The sequence below is a fragment of the Rhinopithecus bieti genome, unplaced genomic scaffold (genome assembly GCF_001698545.2).
Source record: "Rhinopithecus bieti isolate Rb0 unplaced genomic scaffold, ASM169854v2 scaffold_757, whole genome shotgun sequence".
NCBI classification, from domain to species: domain Eukaryota; kingdom Metazoa; phylum Chordata; class Mammalia; order Primates; family Cercopithecidae; genus Rhinopithecus; species Rhinopithecus bieti.
The window spans coordinates 213,912-238,312 of record NW_016803289.1 but is presented as its reverse complement, the minus strand read 5'-3'; the positions used below and the strand labels follow the sequence as shown (position 1 = coordinate 238,312).

The window sequence follows — 24,401 nt, the reverse complement described above, 5'->3', positions numbered from 1 at the left end:
AGGTAGGATGACCAGTAAATGGCAGCACCAGATTCAAACATGGGCTGTTTGGCTTTCGAATCTAAGCGGTTGGCAGCGACATTGCCCTTCCTCTCACTATGGAACTGCATTATCTCATAGCCAAGTGGGCAGTATTTCCATAGCTCTTATTCTTTTGGCTCTACCTTTGTATGTCAACTTTTTTTTTTCAAGTTTGGATTCCTCACGACTGTCAACAGCATCTAGAATCAGCATACTAATTTGTCCACATTTAGTGAGAGAAAGAGCTATGTCGAGGAGGGAACCTGTCTCCTAGCCATGAGGAAAAAAGCTCTTCCCCTGATGCTGATTGAGTCAACTTAGGACACCTGCTCCCCCAGACGAATCAGCGTGTTCAGAGGAATGATATGGGTGTATTGGCAGATCCAGTCAAGATCTGCCCTTGGAGCAGGGGGTGAGGTCGTCTCCCTCTGAAGCACATGGCTGCATGGGGGTGGGTAGGCACCTGAACAGAAATAACTGGGGTGTAGTAGAAGGGGACTCTGCACACGTTTTTTCCTCTTCGTGTTTTCTTGGCATCACGTTGCCCGTTGTCTTTATTTTGCTTTGGAAGTAATGGAAACTCACTACTGCAGATTATTATAGGGATATTTCTGTACCAGTGATCAGGCCTCCTGAGGGATAGGAACCAGGAATTGGAAAGCCAGCAAGACCTAAGGCAGCTTCATAGTCTCTTATTTTTCTATGTCTGACTACTTTGTCTAGTAATTTACAGATCTGCTTTATTTACACAGCCAACCTGACTCCCTCCAGGCCTGCGCAGGGTCTCTCCTCTCATGTCCTATGCCACAGTAACTGAGTAGGCTTCTGTGTTTAGAATCCTACCACTGGTAGGTAGCCAATCCTACCAGGCGTGGCTCCATACCTATGATCCCTGAACTTTGGGAGGCCAGAATGGGAGGATCTTGTGGTCAGGAGTTCGAGACCAGCCTGGTGACATACCAAGACCTTGTCTCTACAAATAATAAAGTAATTAGCCAAGCATGGTGCCACATGCCTGTGGTCCTAGCTACTTAGGAGGCTGAGGTGGGAGGATCGCTTGAGCCCGGGTGGTCAAGGCTATAGTAAGCTGTGATCCTGCCATTTAATTCCAACCTGGGCAACAGAGCAAGACCCCTGATATAGTTTCGCTGTGTCCCCACCCAAATCTCATCTTGAGTTGTAGCTCATACAATTCCCATATGTCGTGGGAAGGACCCAGTGGGAAGTAATTAAATCATGGGGGCAGGTCTTTCCCGTGCTGTTCTTGTGATAGTGAATAAGTCTCACGAGATCAGATGGTTTTATAAAGGGGAGTTCCCCTGCACAAGCGGTTTTTTTTTTTTTTTTTTGACTGCTGCCACGTAAGACATGCCTTTTGCCTTCCACCATGATTGTGAGGCCTCCTCAGCCCTGTGGAAGTGTGAGTCCATTAAACCTCTTTCCTTTATAAATTACCCAGTCTCAGGTATATCTCTATCAGCAGCATGAAAATGGACTAATACAACCTCTGTCTCAAACAAAAAAAGAGGAAAGAGAAGAATTCTGCCTCTGAAACTGTAACTATGTGCCCTTGTACAATTTGTGTCACTTCTCTACTCCTCAGTTTCTTCATCTGTATGTTGGGGATGATAACCCTTTCCCAGAGGGTGGTTGTATGAATTAAATGAAGTCGTACCTAGAGAGAGCTTAAAATAGTGCCAGCCCATAGTGGTCAGCAGATATTCGTGTTTTGTATTATTACTTTTACAATTGTTATTTTCATAATCTTAAAAATTCTGATAACTTTTGATTCTCATTCTCAGTGTGCATTTAATATAGAAACAGTGTTTGTAATGATTTACTGTTACACTGCAGAAATATGTTCATGTTGGGCTTTGCATTCCCTCAGTACTCATCTTTGGGGCTACGAGTGCCTCAGTTTGAGAGGCATGGGACTGGGAACCTTGTGTTTTAGTTCCAGAGTGAAATTTAAGCTCTGGAGAGAATAGTATTCAGGGTCAATGCAAGCAATTGGCATGGACTGAATCTGCTCACATTTCTGGTTTTCTTCTAGGTTCATGCAATGATCTTGGCAGTTGTAGATTCAGGAGCATCACATAGGGTCCTCTGATGCACTGCTTGAGTGTGTAGAATGAGAGATGCCATGCTCGTGCTCTGCTTTGCCTTAAGGCACTTGGGCCAAATCAGAAAAAAGATAAGTGAATCTTAATCTGAAAAGAGGAAAAAATTAAAGTCAGCTTTTGTGGGAATATGCTTTATTATGTAGAGCAGGACGCAGGCATTTACTTTGAAAATGGAGAATGAAGTGTATTATTTTAGACTTTTCAGAAAGAAGAAAAGTCATGGTTTTACCCTCTAAAACCTTATGTTCTGAGATAGGTTTGTTAATTTCTTATCATTTTGTGTTTGTGTCTGTTCTTTAAAATATATTTATTTGTTAGTTTCTGGTTCTTATTTATTACCTTTTCCTTTTAATAGGCATTTGTTATACCATGTGGGAATATAATTGACATGCATTTGATTTGGTTTTAGTAATTGACATTTGCTTTATCCAAGTACTGCAATGTAATTCTGAAAGATAATGACCTTGTAAAAGTATTTTCTTTGGCTTTACTCTTTCAGCATATGTGTTTTATGCTAAGTAAAACTTTTGGTATCTTCAAGTTACTACTATCAGTGGGAACCTATTCTATTCATGATGTTGTGGAACTGGGTTTTTCCTCAAATGTAGCAAGATTATTCTTCTACACTCAACACAGCATCTCAATGGCCATGTCCATAGCTTTCCACGTCTAAAAGCTTCTGCTTATCCTCTGATGCTTATTTTGACAATAAAATGCCCAGCCAGGCCAGGCACGGAGACTCACGCCTGTAATCCCAGCACTTCGGGAGGCCGGGAAAGGTGGAAAAGCAAAAGCTCTCGCAGGGCCCTGCCTAGGCCCATGGGCAGGTTGGAGGCTGGCGCTTTGTCTCCAGGTACTTATAGCCTCGTTGCATAAAAACCATTTTAGGACCCCATTTGGCCCACCCTCTCCTGGGCAGAGTGGTTGGGCATAGCTGGGCCATGGTAGTGTGTCAAGACTTGATGAAGGGGCCGGGCATAGTGGCTCATGCCTGCAATCCCAGCACTTTGGGAGGCTAAGGCAGGCGGATTGCTTGAGCCCAGGAGTTCCAGACCAGCCTGGGCAACATGGAGAAACCCTGTCTGTACTAAAAATACAAAAATTAACTAAGCGTAGTGGTGTATGCCTGTGGTCCTAACAACTTGGGGGGCTGACTGAGGTGGGAGAATTACTTAAGCCTGGGAGATGGAGATTGCAGTGAACCAAGATTGCGCCACTGCATACTCCAGCCTGGGTGACAGAGTAAGACCATGTCTCAAAAAAAAAAAAAAAAAAGGTCAGCTTAGCAAAATGTGTGCTAATCATTTGAATATATCCCTCATGGCATATAGTAAAAAACAAGTCAAAATCAAACTTAAACACAGAATTACGTTAATGAGATGAGAAACTGTTCTTTTTTTTTTCTTTTTTTTTAGGCAGGGTCTCCTTCTGTTGTCCAGGCTAGAGTACAGTAATACAATCACAGCTCACTGCAGCCTTAAACTTTGGGGCTCAAGCAGTTGTCCCACCTCAGCCTCTGAGTAGCTGAGATATAGGTGTGTGCTATAATGCCTGGCTAATTTTTTTTTCTTTTTCATAGAGACAGGGTGTCACTGTGTTGTCCAGCTGGTCTTGAACTCCTGGCCTCAAGTGACCCTCTCACCTTGACCTCCCAAAGTGCTGGGATTACAGGCGTGAGTCCCTGCGCCTGACTGCAGCTCTTGTTAGGTCAATACATTTTCATTACTACTGAAATTACTCGTGAATCTTCTTCACTGTGTAATAGATATGTATATAACTTTTCAAATGTTTTATTTTTGAATTTCTGGATTAAAATGTCCTAAGTCTCAAGTGTTCATCTGAAAAATCACAAATAATATAATTTGCATGTGCTGAGAGCTAATTGGACGTATTTTTTGGTGTCCATTGTTTCACCCTGCTCTGGAGTCTTTTTAGTTTTTTTTCCATGAGTGAATTCGGTAGTCTGGTGACTTCTGTGTGTTTTAAGATTAGCAGTGGCATTTTGATTGACCTCCAGACCTACTTTTACTGAAGTATTAAAATACTCTGGCTCTGCTGACTTAGGAATTATTTCTAAGCCCAGTCCTGGAGCCAAAGGGCTTGAGGGTGTAGTTAACTAATAGCCTGAATAAATACTACTGTATTCGTCCCAAAACATGACTCCCTCTGCTCATATTGACCTTGATTTCCAGTGCACCAGCGGATAATCAAACAATTAGCAGAAAGCACCACCAATTATGAAAAGCCAAGCAGTAAAGCCTTTTCTATACAAATATAATCATCTGGGCTGGAGCTTTATTTTTGGCTTAATAAGACTGCCCTCCAAAAGATACTCATTTGCCATTTGATGTTTGTGTTCATATAATCGGAGTCTCCTCTGTTTTTTTTATCCTGTACTAATTGTTTTGTGGTGGCTGTGCACAGAGGTCACAGTTTACCACTGTATCCCGTGTATTTAGCACAGTGCTTGGCTCACAGAAGATGCTTCATCACCATTTGTCTAATGAATGATGAATGAAAATCTGCTAAAGGGGATGCAGATAGTACCTGTGGGCTGAAATGAGAATGGCAGGGGGTTTGTGGGTAGGAAAGGAAAAGAGAAGGAATATGCTGCAGGGCAAGTTCAAACTGGGGAAGCCCAGTAGCACTTGGTAGGAAATGATATGTAGAGAGAATCTGTGCATTGAACCAGTAATCTGGGAGCTTCTCTTCTTGTTTCTGCTTGGTCATTTTATGTGCTCTTTGACTCTGGGAAAAGGGATAAAGCTGGCCTGAGCTCCCTCACAGAGTGAAGTGAAGACTTAATAAGATAAAAAGTAGACATGCTATGCACATTTATAAAGCACTGAACAAATATAAGTTTTTGGAACTAATGGGATTAAATGTTGTTTTCAAAGTGTGGTGACTGTTTAAAGTTACTAATTTTGAAAATTAGAGTAAGCTGTTTTATTGAAAAGGGAAGTGATAACTGAGCTAGAAACAATGATGTTTAGCCAAGAGAGCATTCAATGACATAAGTAGGAGCTTTTGAGATACAGTCCGACACTGCCTACAACATTTCAGTCTATGGCAGACTGCATATATTAAGGTGGTACCGTAAGATTATATGGGAGCTGAAAAAGTCCTGTTGGCTAGTAACATCATAGTCATCTTAATATCATAGCATGATGCATTACTCATGTGTTTGTTGTGATGGCAGTATAAACAAACCTACTGTGCTGCCAGTCGTATAAAAGTATAGTGTGTACAATACATAATACTTGATAATGGTGTATTAGTACATAATACTTGACAGTGGTATATTAGTTCTTTTTCATACTTCTATAAAGAAATAACTGAGACAGGGTAGTTTATAAAGGAAAGAGGTTTAGTTGACTCACAGTTCCACATGGCTGGGGAGGCCTCAGGAGACTTACAATTATGGCAGAAGGTGAAGAAGAAGCAAGCACCTTCCTCACAAGGTGGCAGGAGAGAGAGAGAGTGCAGGGGAAACTGCCATCAGATCTCATGAGAACTCTCTCACTGTCAGGAGAACAGCATGGGGGAAACTACTCCCATGATCCAATCACCTCCCATCAGGTCCCTCCCTTGACATATGGGAATTACAATTTGAGATGAGATTTGGTGGGGACACAGAGCCAAACCATACAAATGGTAATAAATGACTGTGTTACTGGTTTATGTAATTACAATACCATTTATTGTTGTTTTAAAGTGTACTCCTTACTTATAAAATATTTTAAAAAGGTAACTGTAAAACAGTCTTAGGCAAGTACTTCAAGTGGTATTCTAGAAAGCATTGTTATCATAGGAGATGACAGCTTCATGTGTGTTATTGCCCCTGAAGACTTTCCAGTGGGGACAACATGCGGGGGTTGAAGACAGTGATATTGATGATCATGACCCTGTGTAGTCCTAGGCTAATGTGTGTGTTTTTGTGTTAGTTTTAACAAAATATTTAAAAGTAAAAAAAAAAATGAAAAATGTTAATAGAATAAGAATATAAAAGATAATATTTTTGTACAGCTATGCAATATGTTTATGTTTTAAGCTAAGTGTGCTTGCAAGAGTGAAAAGTTAAAATGAAAAGTTTATAAGGTAAAAAAATTACAGTAAGCTAAGGTTATTATTGAAAAAGGAAATTTTAAAAATAAATTTAGTGTAGCCTAGGTGTACAGTATTTATAAAGTCTACAGCAGTGTACGGTAATATCCTAGACCTTTGCATTTACTCACCACTCATTCACTGACTTATGCAGAGTGACCTCAGTACTGCAGGCTCCATCATTCATGGTAAGTGTGTATCATTTTTTATAAATGGTATATATGTGGTATGTATCTTTTATACTGTACTTTCACTGTGCCTTTTCTGTGTCTAGATATGTTTAGATACACAAACACCACTGTGTTGCAGTTGCATACAGTATGCCATGTAGTAAGATGCTGTGCAGGTTTGAAGCCTAGGAGCAATAGACTCTACCATTTAGCCTACGTGTGTAGTAAGCTACACCATCTAGGTTTACGCAAGTATATTCTATGATGTTTGCACAATGATGAAGCTGCCTAATAATGCACTTCTCAGAACATATCTTCATTGTTAGGTGATACATAATTGTATCTTAGTGGACGCCTGTTGACATTTTTTTTTTCATCCTCCTTTTCCTTTGAGTTGTTTTGAGTTGTATGTTGGCCCAAGATTCAGTGGGGGAGTTTAAAATGTAGATTCACCTTGGTAATTCTAGTTTTGTATCCCTGGACTGACTCCTGAAAATCGACATTTTTAAAGTTCTCCTGATGAATCTGTTGAGTAGCTAGATTTGGAATCCCTGATATCTAGTAAGTATCCCATGGTCCCAGTGGTAAGCAAACACACAACTGGCAGCCCTTTTGGAATTTCATTTTTTTGTAAAACTCTTGTTAATCTTATAAAGCATGATCAGTTAATATTCTGGCTATCTGGCAAACACTAAACACTCTTCAGTGGAAACACCTGCTGAAAAGTCAAAATTCAGATGAGGGCTCTACTGAATTTATGCAAGAATGATCAATGGAAATAAGGGATGAGGAGGGGAGACTTTAGTGAGTATGATTAGTGTCAAATTATATTGCATTTTCTGTTCTTAGGAAACACAGATGCCAGTTAAAATTTTTTCTTTGGTTTGGTTAGCTTTTGTAGCTATAGGAAATAAAAAATTTTGGTATTAAAAATTACGATACTTTATTAACCAGGCATTGAGATAATGCAGGATAACCTAAAGATCTCGAGACAATAGAGAGGAACATGGTGACAATCTAGTCTTAGGGTCTACCTCCTCCATTGGGCAGACAATCAGCACCAGCTGTGAGTGGGATGCATGCACTGTTGGGTCTGATATCCCAAGACAAGCCTCCACCTAAGCTAATTTACAAACCATTGTTTTTTTTTTTTTTTTTTTTTTTTTTTGAGGCAGAGTCTCACTCTGTCGCCGGGGCTGGAGTGCAGTGGCCGGATCTCAGCTCACTGCAAGCTCCGCCTCCCGGGTTTACGCCATTCTCCTGCCTCAGCCTCCCGAGTAGCTGGGACCACAGGCGCCCGCCACTTCGCCCGGCTAGTTTTGTATTTTAGTAGAGACGGGGTTTCACCCGGCTAGTTTTGTATTTTAGTAGAGACGGGGTTTCACCGTGTTAGCCAGGATGGTCTCGATCTCCTGACCTCGTGATCCGCCCGTCTCGGCCTCCCAAAGTGCTGGGATTACAGGCTTGAGCCACCGCGCCCGGCCAAATGTTTTGAAGCTTCGCCATCAACTCAGGATGCCCGTAAGCTTTCACTAAAGAGACGCTTTTCTAGGTAATAGGGTTGTGGGAAGGGACATGGGATCTGAAGTTAACTGTGTTAATAGTGGCCCTGTCACTTATTTTTGTGTGATCCTAAGTAAGTTTGCCTCTTTGAACCTCAGTATTTTTAATCTGTAAACTCGGGTTAATATTATATACCTTCTAAAACTGTTGTGAGAATTAACTGAAAGGCATGCATATAAAAACCTTATGACAATGCTTTACCACAATAGGCTATGAAAATATGTTAACTGTTTTATTAATAATCACTTCTTTTTTTTTTTTTGAGACAGAGTCTTGCTCTGCTGCCCAGAGTGGAGTACAGTGGTATGATCTTGGCTCACTGCAACCTCCGCCCCCCGGATTCAAGCAATTCTCCTGCCTCAGCCTCCCGAGTAGCTGGGTTTACAGGCGTGTGCCACCACACCCAGCTAATATTTTATATTTTTGGTAGAGATGGGGTTTCATCATGTTGGCCAGGCTGGTCTCGAACTCCTGACCTCGTGATCTTCATGCCTCAGCTTCCCAAAGTGCTGGGATTATAGGCGTGAGGCATATTAATAATCAATTCTTAAATACCATGTTTTAAGAGACAGAGCCAGACTGTCCTGAAATATGTACCTGTACTAACCTACTGGGCCTCTGAAATTCTACCATTTAATTTATTTCTTAGTGTTATGGCATACCCTGTTGATACTCATTGTTAATAATTTAGGTAACAAGCTGTTGGTTTCTGGCATGGGTTAGAAGAACAGCTCAGAGGGAAAGCACTGAGGAGAGGAGGTCAGAGAAGGATGGTAGAGTGTTTGGTTTCACAGTGCAGAGTGTGGGGTAGCAGGGTGGGACAGGAGGCTGGGAAGTTGGGAGGCTTCTGCTCCAAGAGCTTTGAATGTCAGAACTGGGGTGGGGATGGATTCATTCCCTTCATTGCCGAGTGGTTTATGGTGATTGAGTGCCACCTAGAAGTTAATAAATTGCAGAGTCTTGGAGTTGGCTGGGGCTGGATTTTCACAGTGGTTATTTGAACTCTCAGCCACTGTGCTTTTTTTTTTTTTTTTTTACTTTAAATGGGAATAATAGGGAATAATAATGGTGGTTGTAGTAGAACAGCATTATTGTTACTACTGTTAGTACTGTTTACTCACATTTGTTGAATGCTTACACATAGTACCTTGAGTGCTGTCCACATGTTGCCCTATTCAACCTTGAGACAATTCATGAAATAGGTATTATTAACCCCATTTTACAGAGAAGAGCAAACTTCACAGAGCTTCAGGAACTTACTACGTGGATGGGTAGGCAAGATAAAACAAGACTTGAATGTAAATGGTCTAATTCCAGGAGCCACACCTTTGTTCCCTGTCTTAAAGACATATATATATATATATATTGTGTGTGTGTGTGTGTGTGTGTGTGATTTTACATGTGTAAATACACACATTCATGTTAAGGCTGAAACTACATAGCATATATTGAGAGCTCTGCAAATTGCATTGGTTTTCTGTGGAGGCAGTTATGTAAATGGGTTCAGACAGACAGCATGGGAGTGACTACATAGTCTGGCATGGTGGAGCAGCCGTGAGTCAGGAAGTCTCTGCAGCAGCAGCAGAGCCAGGGAATTGGGCAGGAGTGAGTGGGCCATCTGACTTGAAGACCCTGTGTTTCCTTTGGGACCCCTATTTCTGTGTACTTACAGGAGAATGCTGAAAACATGATTAGAACTGAGATGTCATCACAACAAGAGTATCTGTGGAAACTTTTTTTCCCCCTCAAAGACATTTTAATTAGATTCGCATCATGAAAACAATTAGGCAAGATTTGCCATACCTAACCAGTCAATAATTCAAGGACAGGATCTCATTAAGAGCTTTTGCTTTCCTGGAAACTGCCATTTTGAGGATTCAGCACTGGTGGCTGTGTGCTCTAGGGATTAATTCCTGATCCATATTTCCCCTGGACTTTTTTATTTTCTCAAATCCAGAAGAAAACAAATTTTTAAATGACTGTATAAGCTGCCCTTCATTTTCACAAAGGTGTTCTGGGATTTGAGTTGTGCTTTCTTTGTCACAGTTCCATTGGGTTCTGTTTTGAATTACACCCACTAAGTGGACAAAGCAAGAGATGGGACTCAGATACAGGTGCTGCTTGAGTGGGTCAGCCTCACTCTCAGATTTTGTAGGTGACTTATCCCACAGCCAGGTGAAGGTTGTCTTCTGTTGACCTGAGCCGGTGGAACTCCTGAGACATCTGGTTCATTTTCCCTGACACAGGTATTGAGATGTACTATACATTTCTTCCCTTCTTTTGCTTCTTCACTTTCTCTTCCCTATACTCCTTCCATCTCTTCCTTCTTTCCTTTCTAAATGCATTATTGATTTCCTACCATGGGCTAGTCTTTGCAATTGGAATTGAGGATGCAATGAAGAAAAAATAGATACAACCATTTAGAAAAACATTTGACCTGATCTATTAAAGTTGAAACTGTGCATGTGCTATGGCCCAGGTAATTGACTGCTGGATACTCCAGAGATACTTGTGCACATATATATCTGGATACATTATAAGCATTTTCATAATAGCACTGTTGATAATAGCCATAAGCTGGGTCCATTCTAAATATCTTCTGTAGAGTGGATAAATAATTTGGAGTGTTTTCAATCAGTAGAACACTATGTAGCAATGAAAATGAACAAACAACAACTACATGCAATATTGTGGATGAGTCTTATACACATAAGACTGAGCACATGGGCATTATTCACTCTGCCTTAATAGGCAGTGACATGATCGGTGTGTGCTTAGGAAGTTGACTTTTGTCAATATGGAGTATAGGGAATTCATGCTGGAGACAGAACCCCATTGGGAGGCACTTTGCAATGGTCCTGGAGAGAGAGAATTCCATCCCAAGCCCAGGCAGTAGCAGTAGCAAGGAAGAGAGTAACATGGATTGTTGAGGGATGTTGCAAGTGAAATAAGCACAATTAGGTGACTTATTGGATGTTTGGATTGATTATAGGGAGGGGACCATCTAACATGTTGCTAAGATTTCTAATCTCATGGACTAGAAAGACAGTTGTCATTCAATGAGAGCAGAGGAAGACTAGGATTTTGAGGTGATAGCTAATGAATCCTCATGACATTAAGCTATGTGACCTTGGGAAAGTTATTTAACATCACTTTGTCATAGTTTCTTCATGTATAAAAGAGAGAAAATAATTTTCAAAGCATAGCAACCTCAGAAGATAATACAATGTCTGATACAGAGTGGACACTGTTACAATACTAGGTTTTGAGGAGTAGGTATGACCCTGAATTTGTAATACCATAAATGTGATGGAGAGTCCTCCCTGTAGTCTTCTCAGAGATGAAAAACAGGTGAAGGAAAACTTGAATCATCCTTTTATGTCTTGTATATGATGAAACACTATGTACTTCAAGTACAGGGTGAGGAGAAAGTCTTAGGACACAGCTACAAAGAAATGAGATTACGTAATGTGGGAAAAGGAAAGCCAAGAGGTGAGTTAACAAGACTTTGAATGAAGAGGAAGCCAGAAGTTAGCGAGTACCATTGCTGAAAATGGTTTAAAAGGCACAGAGTCATTTATAAAATGCCTTATTTATTTATATAAAAGTGATACTCAGGGTCTTATTCCTCAATAGACTTTTTTTGGCGATTGCCAAAGGAATACGTATTTTTTTAAGTAGAAAATTTATAAACCACTAAAAAGAAGAACAAAGCACGTAAATAACATATATAGTTCTAGTGCCCTAATGTTGTTAGCATTTTAGCTCTGTTCACTTACTCATCTGTCCGTCTGTCCGTCTGTCCATCCATCCATCCATCTTTTTTTTAAAATGAAGCTGAAATTAAACCATATGTTGTTGTGTAACCTGCTGTGTTTTGCACAGAACTTAAATGGAGATGAATTCTAGTGTGAGGGATTTAGGTTAGCTATTTGTAGTAAGAAGAGTGTCTGATGTGCTTTATCAATGAGTTACTGAGGGAAAGTGCAATATTTTCTTCTCTGGCAGTCTTAAAATATAATAGGATAAACTCTCATCTCATTGATGGCAAGGACATGACCTTGTTTTACTGCCCTATTATTCTCTGATATGTGGACAAAACCCGAGAGCACTTTTCTGAGGACTTACTTCTCCCAAAAGTGGCAGAAAGCAATATTGGTTAGAATATGATGTAAGAGACTTTTATTAATCTCTCACCTACATTTGCCTTCAGGACCGGGGACTGAAGAGTTCATCTCTCCCAGGAGTGTGAGACTGCTCAACTTTTCATTTCTCAATATTAAAATCACTGTAAAATTCTATTCTAACTAATCTAGAATAAAGATGGAAACGATTAGTGTCACCAGGATACAGTTTTACATGAGCAAATCATTTTAAATAGGCTTAAATCTAAGAGGTGAAAACTGCTTAGATGGAAGGTATTTATGTCAGATTGGATGGGATAACTCCTGTGTGTGTGTGTGTGTGTGTGTGTGTGTGTGTGTGTAAGAGAAGGGGAGGAAAAGGAGGGGGGAGAGGGAGAGAGGAATTCTGAAGGCTTCCTTTTATTGTATGCATGATCTCAATTGATCTAAATGTAGAGGCTACTGCTATTAGTGAGGTCTAATGAAGAGGTTTTAATAACCATTTTGACCAAAATGACAGTTTGCTGGATCCAGCATTTTCTCAGATTTTTGTTTGTTTGTTTCAGTGCATGTGCTCACATACGCATGCATATAAACACATGCCAACTATACATACAGGAGACGTGGCTCTCATTTCCTTTCCACAGAGATGTAAGATTGGGAAGGTGTTTTCTGTGTTGAATATTTTTGATTACAAAGAAATTGAATTAATTCATTTAACAAATGCTCATTAAACTCATTCAGTGTAAGCACTGTGGTGAAAATGGGGGATAGGAAATTGTCTAAAAGCATCAAGGAATGGCAATGAGTGTTTTAGTCAGTGGTGCAGGTGTGACTATTAATCTATACCTGATACTTAGTGTCCTCAGAAGAGACACCCCCTTTACCTTCAGGGTAAAGCCTAAACTTCTCAGCCTGAGGCCATTTGCAATCTTGCCTTCAATTATCCTTTCAGTCTCATATCCTAACATCTCCCACACCCACCTTATGCTCCAGTCATTCCTGTGGGAAGAATTTATCAAGCCCCATACCATGTACTGGGCAGTTTTAGATAACCTGTGGCTCCTCAGACATCTCTTTTCCTTCATGCCTCCTTACCTGGGTCCTTGTGGCTTTCCTCTGATGGAATGCTTCACCTCCAAGTGCTGACACTCTCCCACTTGTCTATTTGTCTTTTCCACTAGCCAGTGAGATCCTGGAGGAGAGAGACCATCTCCTTCTCTGTGGGCCTCTAGCAGTCAGTATGGCACTTAGCATATAGTAGCCATGCAGTCAGTGTGTTGAACAAATGAATGAATGAGGCAAAGTTAAATGTAATCCAAATCTCTAGTGGTGATGAGCTCCCTTAGCTTTTGTTTATTTAGGAAAGTCTTAATTTCTCTTTCTCTTTCATTTTTGAAGGATAGTTTTGCTGGATATAGTATTTTTGTCTTGTAGGTTTTCTTTTTTTTAAATTTCAGTATTTTTAATATGACATTCCATTCACTTCTGGCCTGCAAAGTTTCTGCCAAGGAATGTACTGAAAATCTTATAGGAGCTTAATGTGATGAGTTGTTTTTCTCTTACTGCTTTCAAGATTCTCCCTTTTTCTGTGACTTTTGACATTTGATTATAATGTGTCTTGGTGTGAGTCTTTATATATATATATTTTTTTTTTCTTTTTTATTTAAGTTCTAGAGTACATGTGCACAGTGTGCAGGTTTGATACATAGGTATACATGTGCCATGTTGGTTTGCTGCACCCATCAACTCATCATTTACATTAGGTATTTCTCCTAATGCTATCCCTCCCCAGGCCACTACCCCATGACAGGCCCTGGTGTGTGATGTTCCCCACTCTGTGTCCAAGTGATCTCATTGTTCAGTTCCCATCTATGAGTGAGAACATGCAGTATTTGGTTTTCTGTCCTTGTGATGGTTTGTTGAGAATGATGGTTTCCAGATTCATCCGTGTCCCTGCAAAGGACATGAACGCATCCTTTTTTTTATGGCTGCATAGTATTCGATAGTGTATATGTGCTANAAGTTCTAGAGTACATGTGCACAGTGTGCAGGTTTGATACATAGGTATACATGTGCCATGTTGGTTTGCTGCACCCATCAACTCATCATTTACATTAGGTATTTCTCCTAATGCTATCCCTCCCCCAGGCCACTACCCCATGACAGGCCCTGGTGTGTGATGTTCCCCACTCTGTGTCCAAGTGATCTCATTGTTCAGTTCCCATCTATGAGTGAGAACATGCAGTATTTGGTTTTCTGTCCTTGTGATGGTTTGTTGAGAATGATGGTTTCCAGATTCATCCGTGTCCCTGCAAAGGACATGAACGCATCCTTTTTTTTATGGCTGCATAGTATTCGATAGTGTATATGTGCTACATTTTCTTAATCCAGTCTATCATTGATGGACATTTGGGTTGGTTCCAAATCGTTGCTTTTGTGAATAGTGCCGCAATAAATATACATGTGCATGTGTCTTTATAGTAGCATGATTTATAATCCTTTGGGTATATACCCAGTAAATGGGATTGCTAGGTCAAATGGTAATTCTAGTTCTAGATCCTTGAGGAATCGTCACACTGTCTGCCACAATGGTTGAACTAATTTGCACAGGTGTGAGTCTTCTTGAATTTATCCTAGTTGAAGTTCATCGAGCTTTTTCAATTTGTATGCCAATTTCCTCCCTCAAATTTAGGGAATTTTCAGCCACGATTTCTTCAAATAGGCACTCTGTTTCTTTCTCACTGTCATTCTGAGATTCCCATAATGTGGATAATGATCTGTTTGATGCTGTCTTGTAAGTCCCTTAGGCTCTCTTGACTTTTCTTTATTCTTTTTATTTATTTTTTGGTCCATGACTCAATAATTTCAAATAACTTATCTTTAAGTTTGCTGATTCTTTCTTCTGCTTGATCATGTTTGATATTGAATGAGCCCCTCTAGTGAATTGTTTTTTAGTTCCATTATTCTTCAACTCTGGAATTTCTGCTTGGTTCTCATTTTTCTCATAGTTTCTCTTTGTTGATAGTCTCATTTTGTTCTTGCATTTTATTTTTTCTTGATTCCTTTAATTATCTATTTTAGTTCATGGAGAATTTTAAGATGCTTATTTCAAGTTCTTTGTGAGGTAATTCATAGATCTCTGTTTCTTTAGGGTTGGTTTCTAGAGATTTATTTTGTTTCTTTGATTGGACCATATTTACTTGTTTCTTTGCATGCATTGTGATCTTTTGTTGAGGTTTGGGTATATAAAAAAACAGCCACCTCTCCCAGTCTTATGGACTGGCTTCAAATAGGAAAGACCTTCACTGATCAACCTAGCTTGAGATTCTGGGGGCCTCTCAAACCTTTTTTGGGGATGCAGTTTCTCTGGGCTTGTGGGTAATTTCCCAGTCAGAGAGGACTGCCCCTGTTCTCAAGAGCCAATGATCTTTTGTTACCCTTGGTGTCTGTCTGAGGTACTGAAGGCTCTCTAGTGTAACAAGCCACCATGCTTGCTTTTGAAAGTATATTGCCATTTCCTTTAGCACTCTGAGTCATGCCCCTCTTAAAGGCAGAATGTTGGATGCACAGTTAGCACTTTTCTATCCCTTCTGAGGGAGAAGCCAGAAGCTGGGAGTTTTTTCTTGATTGACTTACACTATGCTGGGTGGGAGGGAGCTATCATAGGTAAAAGCAACAAAATTTCTTATCTGCTTGGGTGTGGCTCTTCTTGGCTTTGCACTCACCTGGGGTGCTGCTAATTCTTGAGGGAGTTCTCATAAAGGCAATTTGGTTTGTACATTGTTCTTAAGTCATTATCTCTGGGGGTAATGAGGGCTTGGGACTTCCTATTGAGCCATCTTACTTCTATCACTCTTAAGTGTAATTTAGATCCCTGTTTTATGACATGAAGATAATTAATATTGATATAATTTTGGTAATTAAAATTGGTAGAGATGGTGACATATCTCTTCTGTCTCACCCCCTTCTCCAATCGAGGATTGAAAAAGTCATTTCAGGTTTCTGGTTTTCTAATCTTGTCTCTATCTGACTCTATCTAGTAATAGTAGCTAACATGTAATAAATACTTATGTGTCAGGAACTCTTCATATTCCTGTGATGTGTGATAACTCATTTACTTACCACAGTAGTTGTAAAAGAAAGATACTATGGTCGTTCCCATTTTACATGTGAGGAAATCAAGTTATAGAGAGTCAAAATAATTTACCTAAGGTCCTATCACTGATAATTACCTCAGACTCAATTTTAAAAAGAGATTTTGCAGCATGAAATGAATATTCTTTAATTTGAATAAGACTGTTGTTAATATTATATAAACTATAAATTACTTTTAACAAAATCTTCTTATAACAGGCAGTTATTGAATTATTATGGATATTATTTTGTATTGATTATAAGTGGTAATTATGCAGCTAGAAATGTCTGTCATTAACATATCCAAGCATAGAATGACATCAAAGATGTGTTTTTTGTTTTTTGTTTTTTTGCAGGACAGAGTTCATTCAAAGAGGCAGGATTTCAATCACAGGAGCTGGATTTCTCAACTGCATTTTAGAAACTTTTGCCAGCACATTCTTAAGACAGGGAGCCCAGAAGGTAACTTTATTTCTGCTTTGAACCAACATTAATTTTAAAAAACAATAGGAGTTCCAATAGGGTTATTGAATAAGACTCATGAACAGACATAATGAGAAAAACATATAGTTAATAAACAAATATATGCAAAAATAATTACCCTCAAAATTATTACATAAATTCAAATCAAAGTAAAACTAAAGTGCCATTTATGGCTCATTAAATTAAAAATATACCAATGAAGAGTATGTGAAAATTTGGAGCATACTTATAATCTAATTAAAAGAAATAATCAGAATGAATAATAATGTATAGTATGATGACAACTATTTAATAAAGATAATGATAGTTAATATTTATTGGGCACTTACTATGTACCACTGACTGCTAAAAGAATTTGTGTTTATTAACTCATTTAATCCTCACAAACCTTTGCAGAAGCTATTACTGTTGTCCTAATATTATGGTTGAGGAAAATACAGAGACCCCAATTGTCCATTCTTGTAGTTTTCAAACTCTATTCTCAACGGAGCTTAGGCTTCCATGAAAGTGATTCAGAAGTCATGTTGGAGTTCTAAGGTCCTGTGTGCTCTATTTTAAGTAGAGCTGTTCCATTTTAATCTGTCCTCTATGGTATTCCATATGACATTTATATCTCCTATTTTCTTGCCTTAATAGCATTATTTTTAAAACTTCATGTCAAAACCCATTGCTTATGCATCTTTATGTGCTTATTGCAGTGCTCAGTATAGAGCAGTTGCTCCAAAGTGTTTTATTATTGTTATTAATTGCAATGATAATTATACTCACTTATTTCCAGATTTTACTCAGGACTTTTGTATAAGTTACCTCATTTTATTATGTGGGATAGAATTAACCGCTGGTATAAAGAACCATTGTTATGACCCTCAGAGACCTCCTGGTAATGGACCCTTGTTTTCATTTTTGCATGTCTAGGTTCAAGGATGAACCTGTACTAGGAGGTGTTCATTTGGGAGGCTGAGGGCGGTGAATGAATATTCAGTACTGTTCTGTACACCATAGACATACTGTCGTGATTGATGATGTGTTCTTGCTCCAGTTTGAGGTGGTTCCTGGCGCATATTCAGACTGGTCCAGCCTCTTTAAACCTGAACTTGAAGGGAGTAGTTGAACTTCCAGAAGATGTTATGTCACCTTCACTCACTCAGACATTGTTGCACATTTTCCTGCTATATTGCAATTTATGCATTTGTAAAAACTCCCATGTTCTGCAGCATTGCACTCTAAAAATAGTGGAACTGATGAGAAAAGTAATTTCATTGCCACGTTTCTTACTGAGTTGACTTCCTGTGCATCCTTTAAACTCTGTATGATAATAATAGTAATAATAAATTGACTTTTAAAAATACAGATATATTAACTAGAAGAATGCGATTTTTTTTGAGGGGGAGGGATAACATTTAGCTGAAGTAGGATTCAAAGTTCATGTTCCCTATCATCAAATTGATTGCAAATGTTCATTTATAAAAACCATTCTTGTAGGCCATATAAAAACAGGTGGTGGGCTGGATTTAGCTTGTAGGGTATAGCTAACCCCTACTTCAGATAAATATTATTTCATTAACTGAAGTGGGTCTGTATTTGATGCATCAATTAATCTGATGAACTTAATAATGACTTTTAATTGCACAGTAGTTATGTACATTCTGATCCTCTGAGACACATACAGTGAAATATTTTTTCCCATTTTATTAATGAGAAATGACTTAAAAGATAAGCATACCTGATATGTGGTAACTGCTTTCCCTGCTTCCTTCCTCTTACAAATATATATTGAGCACCTGCTTTGCCCTAGGCACTGCGCTAAGTGTGGGCTAAATGTGTTTCTTCAAGGTCACAGAACTAGCAAAGCATGGAGTCTGGACTCAAATCCCCATCTTTTGTCAAGAAGAGTTCCCTCTTGCCACTTTACTTATAATGCAGCCCTTAGGTGAATGAGGTGAAATCCTTGCCTACCTAGCATCGCAAACTTCACTTATACTTTTGTTCATTAGATGAATTTGTGTTGTGGTCTTACTCCCTTTGGATTTATTAGGTCTATTTGGTTGCAAGTAACAGAAACCACTTCAGGCTAGCTCATTCTAAGTGTACAAGGGTGGTGAGGCTAGCAGGCTTCAGAAAGGTCTTCACTGGGAACTGAACACTGCCAGGAACCCAAGTGGTATTCCTTCTTCAGCTCTTGTCTGTAAGACTATGTGTCTGTTTTATTCCACTCTTTTTGTGTGGTCTGGTTTTCTCTGCTCCCCAGGCTATATAATGGGACATGGGCCTCCACTGTCAAGCATACATATTATATATTAATAGAATTCTCACTAATAATAAGATAGCTTATTTCTTTTCTTTATTAATTCTTTGGGAGGGTCTCTCATTGGCCTCCCATAGCTCAGGCACCACCAGGAAGATGGAAGTCAGGTTGTCCAGTTATGGCTCATCCTCTGCCATGACCACATGGACCAGGGTTAGGGGCTACTTCTCAGGGGAAGGGGTTGTGGGGCAGATATATACTCCCCAAAATTTCTAGCGTGATCCCACATTTGATTCTATGTTCCTTGATGGCAGAGAGGTGGTTTTATTTTATTAACCTTAATTCTTATTCCCTCCTCCCAACTTGTAGTACCTTGAACAGAATTCCATCCATTTGTGTGGGAATGAGTAGAAAGGAAATGCCCAGGCAGGTTCACAGTTGGTTTCTGATGGATATTATCTGGAAATAATTAGGTGACTTCAACTTCTTAAAGTGATTCCTTTTTATTCTCATTTATTATGCTCAGAAGTAAGAATATATTTTTCCTGCTAGCTTTTGCCTTTTCTGACTTGCTTTTCTTTTGAAGAGGCCACGTTTAATTAGCTTTTTGATTTTAGGAGCCATTTATGCTTAAGTGTCTTTGTTCTTTTATCCAAGTGGTCATGTTTTCCAGTGTCAGCCTGACTTTCTGATAAACCTTCACAGCTGAGCCTGCATAAATGGTTTCTGTGGAAGTCACCGTAAGAGTGTTTTAGGTGACTTTATTTTCACTTTAGGACTTATCCCTGAGTCTGTTGAGTAGTGGTAATGATGGGATCTGATATCTATTTTTTCCAGAAAAATCAAAAGTAGGTACTCACAAACTTTATATTTTTATGTTTGTAAATTAAAAGCTGGCTTTAGCTATGGATCCCCAAGCTGAGGTCATATGTATTCTGTGCCTCTGGGGACTGGCTCAATTGCTTTTTTCTCCCTTCACCACTCTTAAAGGGAGGTAACTTGGAATTTGGGAGCCTTTGTGTCACAAATAGTGACTTTTCACACACCAGTCAGACCCCTCCTTCCTCCTGGAGTGGACATCTGTGGGCAGGAGAACTGGGATTTCCCTTTGGCAGTCGAGTTGACAGATGTATCCTTGAAACAGAAGTGGTTCTGAACTTACAGCCCTCTGGACTCGCTCTCCTCACCTTTGTTACCCAGCACAAATCACTCTGGCCCTCCCTATTCTCAGCTTAATTATCTGCAAAATGGGGATTTTAATGTGTTCCCACAGATACATGTGAAAACTAAGTTTGATAGCTTTCTGTAAGTTGGTAAACACAGGACAAATATACAAAATATGTTTCAGTTTTCAAGAATTAAAACTCACTGCCACATACTTCTTTAACATATTTTCTTTTTATGGTTATATATTTTTTATCCCCCTCAAATTCATGTAAGCACATATAGTCTAGACAACTAGATTTTAAGTTTAACTCTACCAGCACTTTTTGAGTATCACCTATGTGCCAGGCATTGTGTAGAATGCTGGAGACACAAGTAAGAATTAAGACGTAATTCATAAGATAGAGATTGTGCCTTAAGCAGCTTTACTTCTGGGACATCTAGCTCAGGGCAGAAAGCAGGACAGACAATGAATAAACATCTGCTGATGCAGAAAATTTATCGAGCCTTGCTTGGTGTTCAGTGCCAGCACTGTGATCACTGCTGAGAAGCATATTAAAATAACAGCTAGTGCTTACAAGAGCTTAGTAGATGCCAAGCACTGTCCTTGGCATGCATTACCTTTTCTGATTTTCTGGACAATATAATGAGACAGGAATTGTTATTTTCATTTTATGCATAGGGAAACTGAGGTCCCAAATGGCAAAGCAGTTTTCTCAAGGTCACAGGATTAGTAAGTGGTGAACTTGGGATTTGAACCCAAGCCTGTTTGACCCCAGAGTGCTCTTGATCTCTGCAGCATAGAGCTGCATCCATGATCAATGCACTTAAGCTACCTGCATGGGGCAAGCTGTGTGTTCTCGATATAACCAGAGTGAGGCAATGTGATGCACAGTAACGACGGAGGAATGCAAGCGTAGGGGAGCTCAGTTACAAGAGAGGAACTTGGAATGGGCCAGAGGAATGGGGCCATGCTACTTGAAACGGCCTTTGAGGGGCAAGTGAATGTCTTCCCTTCTGTTCAGAGGCCCCAGGATCTGTCGTCCACACTACAGCTGGCCTGAACTCCATAGTGCCATGCAGGTTGAGAGTATGTTAGCTGACATTTCTCCCGTTTTTATTGTAATGACATATCCTCTTTTCTGCTTTTCTATGTACTGCAGATTTATGAAGATATTTTTGTATTAAAAAATAATATTAAAAGTTTGTTTTTTATTGTGGCAAAATATACATAGCAAAAAATTTACCATTTTAACAATTTTTAAGTGTACAATTCAGTGGCATTAAGTACGTTCACATGTACTTAATGGGATGGTGATGCAGCCATCACCGTCATCTGTCTCCAGAACTTTATTCCTCTTCCCAAACAGGAGCTCCTTAGCCGTTAAACAATCACTTCCCATCCCATTCACCTCCTAGCCCCTGACAACCACCATTCTACTTTTTGTCTCTATGAACTTGGCTAGTTTAGTTATGTCATATAAGTGGACTCATACAGTATTTGTCTTTTTGTGACTGGCGTTATTTTACTTAGTGTATGTTTTCAACGTTCATCTGTATTGTAGCATGTGTCAGAATTACCTTTCTTTTTAAGGCTAATATTTCATTGTTTATATATATCACATTTTGTTTGTCTAATCATCTGATATGGTTTGGCTATGTTCCCACTCAAATCTTAACCTTGAATTGTAATAATCCCCACATGTCAAGGGCGGGGGCCAGGTGGAGATAATTGAATCATGGGGGCTGTTTCCCCCATACTGTTCTCATGGTAGTGAATAAGTCTCATGAGATCTGATGGTTTTATAAATGGGAGTTCCCCTTCACAAGCTCTCTTGCCCACCGCCATGTAAGACATGACTTGCTCCTCATTCACCTTCTGCCATGATTGTGAGGCCTCCCTAGCCATGTGGAACTGTGAGTCAATTAAACCTCTTTTCTTTACAAATTACCCAGTATCAGGTATGTTTTTATTAGCAGTGTGAAAACAGACATCATCCATTGGTGGATTCTTGGGTTGCTTCTGCCTTTTGGCTATTGTGAATACTACTACTATAAACATGGGTGTATAAATATCTGTTTGAGTCCCTGCTTTCAATTCTTTTGGGGGTATATATATATATATATAGACCCAGAAGTGAAATTGCTGGATTAATTATATGTTTAGTATTTTGAGGACCCATTTAAAGGTTTTTAAAATTTTTTAAGTTAATTTTTTGTTTTTAGTTGACAAATTATAATTGTATATATTTATAGGATACAATGTGGCATTTTGAGATACACACACACACATACACACAATGTGGAATGATTAATTCAAGCTTACTAAAATATCCATCACCTCACATATTTAACATTTTTTGTGGTGAGATCATTTGGAGTTTACTCTTAGCAAGTTTGAAATTTACAATATATGCTTATTAACTGTAGTCAACATGCTATACAATAGATCTCAAAAACTTATTCCTCCTGTCTAACTGAAACTTTATGCCTTTGGCCAACATCTCCTCATTCTCTCTCACCTCCCCCAGCCTCTGATAACCACCATTCTACTGTCTACTTCTATGAGTTTAACTTTTTTAGATTTTACATATGAGGTATTTGTCCTTCTGTGCCTTATTTCACTTAACATAGTATTCTCCAGGTTAATCCATGTTGTCACAAATGACAGAACTTGCTTCTTTTTAAGGCTGACTAGTACTCCACTGTGTACATATACCACTTTTTCTTTGTCTATTCATCCATTGTTGAACACTTAGATTGATGCCATATCTTGGCTATTGTGACTAATGCTGCAGTGAACATGAGATGCAGCTGTCTCTTTGACATACTGATTCCAAATTCTTTGGATAAACACCCAGAAGTGGGATTGCTGGATCATATGGTAGTTCTATTTTGTGTTTTTTGAGGAACTTTCATATAGTTTTCCATAATGGGTAATTTACATTTCCACCAACAGTGTACAAGGGCATCCTTTTCTCCAATTCTTGCCAACACTTTTTAATCTTTCATCTTTTTTATATCAGCCATTGTAACAAGTATGAGGTGATATCTGATTTTGGTTTTAATTTACATTTCTCTAATGATTGGCACTCTTGAGCATTCTTTTTTTCATATACCTGTTGGCCATCTGTATGTTTTCTTCTGGTTCTTTGCCGATTTTTTAATTGGATTATTTGTTTCCTTGCTATTGAGTTGTTTGAATCCCTTGTATATTTGGATATTAACCTCTTATCAGATGTATGATTTGTAGATATTTTCTTCCAATTTTCAGGTTGTCTCTTCACTCTATTAATTGTTTCCTTTGCTGTGCATAAGCTATTTAGTTTGATGCAATCTTATGTGTCTGTTTTTGCTTTTGTTCCCTGTGCTTTTGGGGTCAAATCCAAAAAATTGTTGCCTAGACCAATGTCATGGATTTTTTTCCCTTATGTTTTCTTCTAGTAATTATATAGTTTCAGTTCTTATGTTTAAGTCTTTAGTTCATTTTGAGTTGATTTTTGTATATGGTATGAGACACAGGTCCAATTTTATTATTCTATGTGGATATTCAGTTTTCCCAGCACCATTTATTGAAGAGACTGTTTCTTTCCCATTGTGTGTTCTTGGCATCTTCCGTGAAAATCAATTGACTGTAAATGCTCTGGTTCATTTCTGGGCTCTCTAATCTGTTCCATTATTCAATGTGTCTGTTTTTATGCCAGTATTGTGCTGTTTTGATTACTATAGGTTTGTAATGTATTTTGAAATGAGTAGTGTGATGCTTCCAGCTTTGTTCTTTTTACTCAAGATTACCTTGGTTATTTGAGGTCTTTTGTGGTTCCATGTGAATTTTAGAATTGTTTATTCTATTTTTTGTGGAAAATGTTGTTGGAATATTGACAGAGATTGCATTGAATCTGTAGATTGCTTTGGGTATTATGGATAAGTTAACAATATTAATTCTTTCAAGCTGTGATCATGGGGTATCTTTCCATTTATTTGTGCCTTCAGTTTTGTTCATGTTTTATGCTTTTCAGTGTAGAGATCTTTTACCACCTTGGTTCAATTTATTCCTAAGTATTTCTTTGGTAACTACTATAAACGAGATTGATTTTTAATTTTTTTTCAGAGAGTCTTTGTTAGTGTATAGAAATGATACTGATTTTGTATGTTGATTTTGTATCCTGCAACTTAACTGAATTCATTTATCAGTTCCATTTTTGGTGGAGTCTCTAGGGATATATATATATATATATATATATATATATATATATATTCTTTTGTT

The 24,401-nt window shown here is 38.8% G+C and overlaps 1 protein-coding gene across 1 annotated transcript in view; it reads left to right on the top strand.

Moving 5' to 3' along the window:
• Window positions 1-24,401, top strand: part of PRELID2 (PRELI domain containing 2) — an 80,209-nt gene that overhangs the window by 24,244 nt on the left and 31,564 nt on the right. Inside the window, 1 exon segment of the mRNA XM_017872201.1 lies at window positions 16,599-16,704. Coding sequence (XP_017727690.1) covers window positions 16,599-16,704 — 106 coding nt within the window.